The sequence below is a fragment of the Morone saxatilis genome, unplaced genomic scaffold (genome assembly GCF_004916995.1).
Source record: "Morone saxatilis isolate NCDOM2014 unplaced genomic scaffold, NCSU_SB_2.0 Contig12, whole genome shotgun sequence".
In the NCBI taxonomy this organism is placed as follows: Eukaryota; Metazoa; Chordata; class Actinopteri; family Moronidae; genus Morone; species Morone saxatilis.
In genome coordinates, this window is record NW_023339674.1 from 5,058,989 (window position 1) to 5,070,633 (window position 11,645).

Below are 11,645 nucleotides of genomic sequence, written 5' to 3' on the forward strand. Positions count from 1 at the left end.
GATAGATAGATAGATAGATAGCAATTTCAGGTATAAGAATTAAACTATGATTATGAGGGTTGATTGCTTATGTTGCCAGCACTGTCAATCAAAACTGATGAAACCAAAACCACTCAGTCCAGTCTAGTTATTGAGTGTTACATGGAGCTTCCAGAAGGTGGGGAAACAGCTAGTCTGACTCTCTCCAAATATCAAAAACACACTTACTGACACCTCTAAATGTTGCTAATTAGTATGTTAGAAGTAATTTCTTTATTCCCTACACAAACTGAAATGTAAAAACAATATTGGTGTATGAATAAAAAGTCAAGAGACATGTCTATTTGTGAGCTTTAGAGGTGATGGTATGCTGGAAAACATACAGGAATTCAGTGGAATCAACTCACTAATTAACTTAATGAAATATACAAGTTCTGGAACGTAATTGAGCTAGTTTTACATTTTCACAACCCATTAGCCCACTTTGGATTCATTTTTTCAAGTCTACTTCCATTAACCTGGATTTTGAAGGCAGCATGGAAACCTTCAAAACAATGTTTTAACTAGCATTAAATGATTTGCAGTGCATATATTTGTGAACTTTACATGGGCCCGTGCTACTTGTTTTCACTTTGCTTACAGTCTTTATGAAAAGCTAATCACCTCCTGGCCCCATCTCCATTCTTAATGCACTGACATGAGAGCTGATGACAGCATTTCCCAAAATGTCTAACCATTATATGATTAGGCCATTTAATGAGGTGACCTATTTGGTTAGAGCCTGAATAAGTGGAAGTAGAGTGCGAGCGATCAATACAAGAAATCTGAGGGTAAACAATTATAGAAACACTTAACTTTCATTCATGAAACCCCCTCTCCCTTTCTTACACTGTGCCAGTCTTAATATCCCTCACTGCTCCTCTCCTTGCCTACATCCCTATGAGGACACTGTGAAGCAGTAACTGCTTGATTTATCCATAGTGAGTAGACTAATATTGAATGTTCTTGTTTTCAATCTGAGGAGTCTGCGCTGAACACTAGTTTCCACTTTCCAGCAGTCTACCGTTCCAGACAGCTCCCTGGGGCAATATCACCTTATCATATTCTGTCTGCTATTCCATTATGGCTCTTTCCTCGAGCTCTAAATCTGTTTATGAAGGACGACAATGACAGGTCTTATCAGGAGACAGACTGTTATAATTGTTTCAGCATTTCAGTGTCACGTGGTGCAACTATTTGAAATATAGCTTGGCTGTAAAAATAATGTACTTTCTCTAAACCAATTCTCAGCTTTAGTCACAGTTGGGAATTGATTTTATTACCATAAAACAAACTGAGAAAAAAAAAGGAAACATAACAGTGAAATCCATGGAAAGAATGTCACCGCTGTGTCAGGCCTCTCTCTGTCTCTTCAGTTCAATTGATTTGAGCTTTACTGGCATGAAGTTTGGATCAAAAAACATGCCAAAGCATGTTCATAAATAAAGTTAAGTAAAGAGTGCAAATACATAAAAAAAACTGACAGTAAGTTGACTGAAATAAATAGTTATTCATGTCAATAAACACTTGATAACATTAACAAACTTCAGGAATAAGCAGCTATGTATATGGCTGAAAACATTTGTTGATTCATTCATTGAAAACTAACTATTTTGATATATATTTTTCAAAAGGCAAAAGATTCTCTGGTTCCAGCTTCATAAATGTGATGATGTTTGTGATCAATCAGTGTGCGTCCATTGATTTGTAGCCCTTAATGCAAATCAATCAGTGTGCTCCAGTCCCATTTCCCCTTCTATCTTTGGTTGGTTGGACAAAACAATTGATTTCGAAGACGTGACCTAAGTTTCAACTAAAGTGAATTGTAGTTTTTTCATTGAGTTTTCACATATTAGATGGAAAAATAATCAGAAGATTAATTGAATGCATGAGTAGTTAATTGCAGACCTATATGTATTCCCCTGCCAGTTCTGCCAAACAGTTTCACCAAAAAGAGTTGGAAATAGCTCCTCTCTTGGAATTAAAGAAATAATTATATTTTGGGAATTATTTTGGGTAAAATTTGTCAATGTGTATCCTGGTACTAGGGATGCACAGACCACTTTATTTTAGACCAAACACAATTACAAGTATTTACATTTGTGTACTTGCTAAGTTCGAGTGATATGAGTGCTTAGTAATACCATTACAGTTCTAACAGTGACTTTGAAAACATGTTTAATTGTCATCAGATGTTCCTCACTTTCCGACTGCAACAAATGAAATGCTGCTAATGTTGTTGAAAACATGATTGACTGATTGTGTAATCACAATGTACCCCCGGTTTAAGTCAGACCATGGACCTTTGTTACATGCCATCCCTCGTCTCTCCCCTTATTTTCACCTCTCTACTTTCTACTATCAGAAAATAAAGGTGAAAATACCCAAAAAGTATTTTTCTTTCTCTCCCACCATCTTTAGAAGAAGACATCATTTACATTTCCCTGTTGACAATGTAGCCAGGTGTGTAGCTTATCATCTTTTGATTTGAAGATACAAGGTGTATTGTTGCTGCACACAGAGTGAATGAGCAATAAGCAACTTACTATACAGCAGTAAGAGTCCCATGGCTATCTTTTTGGCTACCGTTTCAGGCTCCTCTGAAAATACAGAGGCTGCTGACTGGAACTCTTATGAGGCTGTTTACAACAGAAACTCCTGGAGGATCAATGTAAATCACAGTAGAAAAAGTGGAATAGAGTAAGCAAATGCAACAGTAATCACCACAATTCATTGTACTCTGTTTTCCCTGCCAACTGGCACACTTTTCAACAGTGCTCTGCTGCTCTGATGCCTCGGGGAAGATCTGGTAGAAGCTGTTGTTGCTCTGTACGATTAGTGATTGTGATCATGCCGATGTTTTGCCACTGTAAAATCTGAAATATTCTGTTTTATCCACCCCAAAACACAGACAGCAACCAGAAACCAACCAGTGTGTCCTTATTACTGAGGATGCAGAGAAAAGACAGGTTATCACTTAACATGCAGCTTGCCCTGCACGCCTCTCTGACGCCATCCTAATTTAGTCAGCAATACTTAACGCCATTCGTCCGGAGTGCACTGGAGCAGGAAACACTGGCCCTCAGTGTATTTACTGCTGTGTATTACAGCTTCCTGGTGACAGTTCAGAATTGAACTGAATTATGAAGCAGTGAGCTACATTATAGCAAAGTGACATTTTGATAAATGTAAAGTAGAGAGGAAATGAGATGGTTTTGGATAGCGGGCATAAATCTTAATGAGCCAGCCAATTTATTCCAACTGCTTGGACAGCCACAGGGAGACAGAGAGGGCGTCTCACTGTTGTATTTATTTGTTTGTTTGCCAGTCTGTCTGCCTATTGGTCCGTCTGCATGTTTGTCTGTCTTTCTGTTTACCATTCATTATTAATTTATGCTAATGGCTGTTACACTGTGTCTAACAAAAACACATCTGGTCTCACTGTGCTCTTTATGTTTGTGTGTTTATAAGCTATAACATATCCCTGATGCCCAATGTTAGCCATCATTAACCATCTTTAGTTCTTCTGTGTCTCAGCCAGCTTGTTTCCCTCATGATGCGACATGTATCACTGTTAAAGAGAGGCTCGGGACAGATGGGATCAGGTTGCCAAATGGGGGACAAGTATGAAGAGCCTCAGAGAATAAAGTCTCGAGCTATGGAGATAATACATCTAAATCTTTAGGTTTTATCTCTGCTCCCTTCGTTAGCGCTTCTTTTCTCTTCTCTTCTCTTCTTCTTGAGCCAACAGCTGACTGTGGAGGAGCATGCTGTGGCTCAGGGTGGATGCTCCAAGCTATTGATCTAAATTACACTGTCTGCCGACTGCAAACTCCTTGGAGAGTGTGAGGGAGGGACGGGGTAGTGTGAAAGAGAGAGAGAGATGGAGGAGAGAAAGACAAAGAGCATGCAATTGAAAAAGGCAAATAATCGCCTCTGAAAAAAAATCTAGCAGGGGCAGAATTGGGGCGACATATGAGAATAGCTGTGATAAATAACAATGGAGAGAGAGGAAAATAGAAAAGGCAGAAATAAGGGGGCAGCCAGGCAGGCAGCCAGGGGAAAAAAGAGAGCAAGAGACAGAAACATGCAGTGACAGCACTGTGATTGAGCCAGAGGATGGCTTTTTTTTCAGTATTGACTGTATCACTGGATTATCATAGCTCAATCTAATCTCTGCTCCGTTACAAACCGAGCAGTGTTTATTTTCTTTCCCGGCTACCCAGAGTTCTTTGAGCTGTTTGTTGACTATCGGCTCGGGTCTGGCGGAGAGATGTGACAGATGTCACTCAAGGAGTTGATGTCAGACTGATGGCTTCTGCAGATAACACCTATCTCCTGCTGACAGATAGACAATACCACCAGGGAATTAATACTTGTCCACCCCTTTCCCAACAAGAGACAAGTGGACAATATTCTGTTTTTATTGTAGGAGGGTAGAGAGCGAGAGAAAGAGGGATTAAGGATGTGGAGGATGGAAGGAAGCAGAGAGAAAGGTATAAACAATGTCTACTCCATTTCCTAGTAAGAATACCCGCAGAAACCCAGGATTTTTAGCATGTGGGTGCCTGTGTACTGAATGAAGGATGTCTTCTTCATGCAACTGTTGCAGCTACCTGGAAATACTCATCTCCAACTTTGAAATGTTGCTATTACTGTTATGTAATTGGATCAATTCTTTCACCACAGGAATTTAGTCTAACAATTTAAGTAACTCGGACTAAAATGGCAGCTTGTGGTCTATGGGGGTTAAGGCGCTGACCACCACAACATCCCTGCTTTGTTTCATGTCATTCCCCATTTATCTCTCATTTCCTGTCATCTTTAATGTCAATGATCTAAAAAAGTCATAACATGCTGCCCAAAATACTAAAAAACTAATAAAATGAAGCGTGAAAGTGGCAAAATCTTTTCTAGAATAAGTATCAACAAAGCAAAGTGTATAATCTTTAAATATATTCCTATAAATACCCTCCAAATCCTGACCTCCCATTTTGCTCTCATATTCTACGCCCCTCTCCCCACCCCTTTTCTATCACTCATTCCTTACTCTCCATCCTAGGAGGTCTGTCTTGCCCAAGTGCCATGGCAGATTCCCCATCAAAGCTTTTCCACAATGATACGCAATCCAAGAAACACAATATTGAATTAATTCTTTATAAATCACTTAAACATATATTGTTGATGGTGTGGTCCTTGTCAGTGAAATGTGACTTAATCAGATATGCAAGATAGAGGCTCCATTTCCTCATGGTGAAATGTGCCAAAGTTTGGATGAGATTCCTATAGCCCAGTATCAATGTTGTTAATGATGTTTTGACCTATCAGGCCCTGCGGTGGGTATAAGGTATCATACATATATATATGTCCGACTCTTGTTTTGTCCTCCATCAGGAAACAGGCCAGTGTCAAGAGGATGATAAATTGACTTAAAACTGGATGACTGGATGAGGATGACTTAAAACTGTTTCGATGGGCAGACTATCCTGTAATCCTCCCAAGCTCTGTATTTAAAATCAAACTAAGCAATCCTGTTTTTCTTAGTTACATATTCCCGAAATGTAATAATATTAAAATTACAGAAAAACCCTAAATAAAAGAAGCAAAGGAACGCTTGGTGAGCAGAGCACCACAGTACTCCAGCAGCCAGATGGCATGGTTGATGAGAGGTCTGCCATATGGTGATAATACGACGGCCTGGCAGTCCGACAACACCTCAGGTTTAACCTCGCTTACACCAACACAAACACACACACACACACATTTCCTCCCACAGTGCCCCATTCTGTGCTGGTAGAGGCCATTGGATCATGTTATGCTGTGCTAACCTACTGTGCTCCACAGAGTTCACACACAACATGTTGTTAGCATCCATCATAGATTAAAAGAGAGAGAATATGAGAGAGGATATCAAGCTGAGAGAGAAACCGAGCGATGAGAGAAAGAGACACGGTTGATTGAGGGAAAGTGGCGAAAAAGTCTGGGAAAAACAGAGAGAGAGAAAAAAAAATAAGCCAAGAGTAGACATGTTCTCCCAAATAAATCAGGCTTAAAAGTCAATCAACAACATGTACAGACCTGTAATAAATGCACTCATGCAATGAACTACACCAATTACCCAAGTTTCTTCAAAACCTGATTAGTTTTGTCGGAGATATTGCTTGAGACATATGGATAAACAAATGAACACTGTATGGAGATAATCAGCATAAGCAGAAAGAAGCATAATTCCCCAGAGTTTCCTCTAAATTGGATCAGTGGTATCTCAGAAATCGCATCTGACAAACACACAAACAAACCAGCAGATGGACGGAGACTGACTTGAAGCTCCCTCCATTTCATTGTGGGGACAAAAATGTGCAAGATATTAAATTCCTTATATAGAGACGGAATGATGGACGCTCTGGAGCCTGAGTGAGTGCATAATTACACGGTGCAGTTTAGGCGTTCAGCTGACATTTACTCAAAGCAATGAACAATGAAGGAACAGATAGACACAGCTGCAGTCTGCTAGAAAAGTCGTCCAAGAGAAGTTAGAAAATAGTTGATTAAATTCAAATATGCAAAGTTTCAGCCACCCGACATTACAGGCTTTCAACCCTTGTCCTCATGAGGTCGACTACTGCTGTTTTTTGTCCTGAAAAACTTAACTGCATTCACCACGTTCCAGGTGTAAAATAGTCCATAATTACACATTATGTCAAGAATGAAAACCAGAAGGACTGCAGAGTGTTATCAGCACCGGCCGCCACCAGCCAACAAAGTACCCTGCAAACGGCTAGCCCGCCAGATCAGCCCCAGGAATCTGGATGAAGCTAGCTAGTAGGGCACCCTGATAGTTCCCCTTGTAGAGCTGGTGCCCCTTGTACCAAGCCCTTGCTGCAGTGGCCATGGGTTTGAATCCGCTGTGTCATCCTCTCTCTCTCTCCCCCTTTCCTGTTAAAAGTAATGTTAGCTTTGACTTGTAGACTGGAAGGTCTAATTTTTTAAGTTATGTTTCAACCCAAAACAACAAACTGGCAAAAAAAGTGATGAATGCATTCAAATAACATGTACATTTTTCATAATCTGACATATGGAACCTTTAAATAGTTCTTTTTCAGTTTCTGGTAGAATAATGTTACAGGCTACCTTGTTGGTGGTAGAGCAGCAGCCGTCCTTTCTCCAACACCAGAGTGAGGCTGTGATCTCTCTGTCCCTCTGCATGGAGCAGAGTCCCAGAATTCTTCAGGGTTTTAAACTTCAGAGAGATGACCTCCATCGCCATCCAGCTCGGTCTCACACTCAGCCTGTAGATCACGCTGCTGCTGCCATCGAAGTGAGCCACGTCAGAAGCTACAGAACAGCAAAGAGAAGAAAGAGTTTTGATATGCAAACGTCAATAACAGTAATCATTGCGATTTCACCAATTTCACAGATTTTATCCTTTTAAAATACATACTACGCAACGCTTTAATGTGAAATTATACCTTATTAAGCTGAATTTCTCGTAAGTAAGGTTGAACAGTCCAACACAAACTGTCAGCTGTGTAGTAGGATTTCAAGAAACTGGACTCAAAATCATCAGATGTTTTGTGTATTTCAGTACCATTTTATCAATGTATGAATGCTGAATGTACTAATGCAACTGAATATGGAGCTATTAGTATAGACATTTTAACCTCTTGACATCCAGTCTTCCCATTAAGATCGGAAAAATCTTATTCCACAGTATCACAATTATTCTGTGTTAGCTTCTCCCAACTGTTCATGTAAAATGTTCAAACCCACCAAAAGGAAATATTGTAGGTATATTGTGCATAATTTTATACATATTTCAGCAAGGTTCAGCCTGGCATTTCTGGTACCTTTGGAATCTCTGCTAGAATTTCAAATAAACGTCTGTGAGTTCAAACAATGGCTGAAAAGTTTGTATTGAATAACGTGTTTGAGAGTGTAATGTGAAAACTGTAGCCCTGTAACAAGCACACTAACATAAGAAGTGTGAGCTTGGGAATAAGGAAATAATATTTCAAAACATACTACAACAGGAACACTCTTAACATTCAATTGATGTTTTTGATGCAGCAAAGTTTAATCTTTGAGCTGATTTTTTTGCTGTGACTTAAAATGCTGGAATTGCTTGTTTCACAGCTGATGAATTTATCATGTTCTGAAAGTTTCAGTCTTTCAACACAGTCTCACTCCCAACTCATGAAATGCTCTGTCTGCTTGGTCAGACACTGTAGGCGCGTTCTTAGCATCATTTCTGGGCACATAGGGCTCTGTGGTCAAGTTAGCAATAATAAATATGCAACATGCAATTGGTTCAAAATAATGCTTGCATGGTGAATGTTGTGAACGGTTGAAACGTTAACCATGAAACTATTTCCTAAGGTTTAACCACAGAAACTACTTGGTTGGGCGGCCCTGGTTGCTCACCTTTCAGAGCTGGTGCTCCGACCTGTGGCATGTCATCCCCTCTCTCTCTTTCTCTCTCTCTCTCTTCCCCCTTCCTGTCACTCTACAGCTGTCGCTATCCATATCAGGCAATAAAAGCCCTCAAAAAACAAAACTACTACAACACTGGTTTTTGGTTTTAAACAGGACATGAATAGTGGTCTCCTGGGTTAAAGTCCTTTGTTTGTTTGACCCATCCATCCACCCCACCTTCTCCATAAGCGGATTTTCTGGATCTTTAAGTCCGGTGGGTGCATCCATAAATGACACATAAGACTGGAGCCCTGCACATCCACGATGAGTTAAGAGTGAGACCTAGCTGTTTTCTTCAGTCCTCACTCGCCATATGAGGCAATGTGGCCAATGTAAACTGCACTAGTGCATGATAATGTTTTTATCATTTGGATGTATGGATTTTCTCTGTTTATTCCTCTTTGAAAAAAATGAGCTAATGAGCTGGAAACCCGTTGGCCCCTTAATGTACAAACCTTTCAAACAGCACAGTAAAACCATATGGTCTAGTTTTTGCTAATGACTACGGAGCAGCAAAAAAGACCAGCGAGAGTAATTAAATGTTATTTTTGTGAAGGCAGAGTTCATGTGAATCTGTAAGATAAAAATAAATATGTGTTACCAACATTATCAGTGTTTTCCTCAAAGCTCACAGGTCCAATTAAAAACTGATGTTATGTTTACCATATAAAAACTGACCCCTACCACATCGTGTGTGTCATCAAATGTGACTAAAGAATCTTGCACATTATCGACCACTTGTATGCAGTTAAATATGTTATAAGTAATATGAATATTTCTAGCAGTTGTAGGCTTATTGCAAAAATGAATGCTGTAATGTAAATCAGCCTGAGCAGGAACATTAAAAAATGTATCTTTGTATCTTTGAGTAGACATCTTTTGTTTATTTAAAGCATTAGCAATAGACAGAACTGACAAAGAAGTCAAATGTTGACAGAACACTTACTGTATCGACATCCATATATCTCCAGTCTGAGTCCGATTCTCCCAGTGGGGTTCCAGTCCAGAGGAATCAGACGGAGGTAGCGGGCTATCACCGGCTGTTTGAGTTTGTACTGGACCACTGTGTCTGCATTACTGTTACCTGGAAAAGCCTGACACAACAGGACAATGTGTTAGTTTGCTTCATTTTTACTTCTGAGCATCCCTGCTATACTGGATGCTCTAGCAGAAAAGTACTAAATTGCTCCTAGAGCACTTTAGACAGGAACAGAAGATCTTTTTTTTTTGTACTTTGATGGTCATAATAAAGATTTTTACTTGGAGAAGGTAGACTCTTGTAAAGATATGTGACCATGTTTGTAATGAAAGTTTCTTTAAAAGAAAAAAAAGAGAGGTCTCTGAGAGTAGTCTCACTGCTATTTACAATTGGGCTGTGGAGAAAAACTCTCCCTAACCTGTCTGATCCAGAGACAGCCTTCCTGCATTTTAAAACTTTGAGCTCACCGAGGCCATTGATCCTAACTGCTGATAACGTCCCTCCCTCTCTCTGTCTTGGGATCAATAACTCTGGAACCTATTCTGTCTCCGTACTAAGCCTCTCTTAAAAAGACTAATGGCCTCTATTTTCCCAATCAGCTGCCTGTGGCAATCCAGTGGGATTCTCTGGCTGACACGCAAAGAGCACACACACAGAGCAACACACACATTAACATCCGTGAGGGTTAAAAACAAGCGGCATTTGTGGTTTGTGCACGCATGTGTCTGAGTGCATGTGCTTTGCTTGTGTCTATCCTCCCTACTTGAGAGTGTGTGTCATGTACCGATGTGGCTATGTGAGTGAAATTGGCTTTCCTGCCGCTGCATAATTGTGATCTCAGTGGCGTCTTCAGTGCTTTGAAGGGCTGAGCTAGCTGGGCAGCGAAGCGTTAAGCTCAACAAACGGCTCTGTTTCCTGCTGAGGAGGCTGAGGAGAGTGGCATCTCATTTACTTCCCTGAGCATGTTTTGAAATATGAGTAGCCTCTGACAAGACCTCAGTCAAGGAGAGAGAGGAGGGGGGAGAATGAGGGGAGGAGGAGAAGGAGAGAAGGCATGAGAAAGAATCGGAGAACAGTGGTGGAAGAAGTACTTGGGTGCTTTACTTAAGTAAAAAATACCAGTGCAACCATGTAAAAATACTCCATTACAAGCAAAAGTCACAAGTAAAAGCCTGTCGCACCTGCAAATTCAAACATGGTGGGTCATGAGATGATTAATAGTTCACAAAAGAAGAAACATCAAAGTTCTTTATTTTACTTTTCTCTAATCGTTGCATTTTATTTTGTAAAATATTGGATACATTTCACCTCATTAGGCCTCTCGCAGCTATTTAAATTAAGCCACCTGCTATAATTACATATAATTATGTATATATAACTAAGAAATTATATATAAAATATATATATATATATATATATATATATATTATATATATTAATATATATATATTTTATATATATATAAAATTTCCCCAAAACAAACACACTGGCAGAGATACCTTCAATTGAGGAGGACAGTTACTGCTTTTAGGAATCAGGCTAAAGAAATCTAAAGAAGCCTAGTGGGACAAATGATTTCTAACAAGAGATATCTCAACTAAACACACAATCTATAAAGCAGTTATCAATAAAATATCATCTGATTTTTCAGCTTTGAAAAGGTGGCATGGATCTAAGCTGCATGATGAATTGAACGAGGCTTGGAGAAGAGCTCAGTCCAGTATCAGTGGACTCCCAGTAGGTTGCAGGGGATTAGTTAAAGGCCACACAGCATTTGCTGAAAATGCTTGTCTAATAAAGGGTCATAGCTACACAAGCTATGGGAATATGTTACTGTTCAAAAGTTTGGGATTGATGTATTCCAGACAATTTGTGCTGTGACAAAAGTTCGTATTAAGCCTTATCTCATTCTTTGTAATAATAGGGGGTTTTGTCTGGACTTCCTAATCAACGACATAATTAGTGTCAACGTAAATTGTGAATTAGGAGATAGCATTTTAAAAACCAATTAAAACAATAAATAAATGAATAAATTATTAAATTAAACCACCAACTCTGAAGTCTAAAGGTGAAATCAGTCTTTGGTGGAAATGCTAACAACTCATCGACATCTGAAACAAGCAGTGCTGAAAGTATTCAGATGCTTTCTTGAGTAGAAGTACAAACATCACACTGT

The 11,645-nt window shown here is 39.5% G+C and overlaps 1 protein-coding gene across 1 annotated transcript in view; it reads right to left on the minus strand.

The window, feature by feature from the left end:
- LOC118322005 (contactin-associated protein-like 4) overlaps window positions 1-11,645 on the minus strand; it is a 90,034-nt gene that overhangs the window by 42,877 nt on the left and 35,512 nt on the right. The window contains exons 4-5 of the mRNA XM_035653583.1: window positions 9,437-9,584; window positions 7,150-7,353 (exon numbers count right to left, since the gene is read on the minus strand). Of these exons, the coding sequence (XP_035509476.1) occupies window positions 7,150-7,353; window positions 9,437-9,584 (352 nt within the window). The remainder of the gene's footprint in view (window positions 1-7,149; window positions 7,354-9,436; window positions 9,585-11,645) is intronic.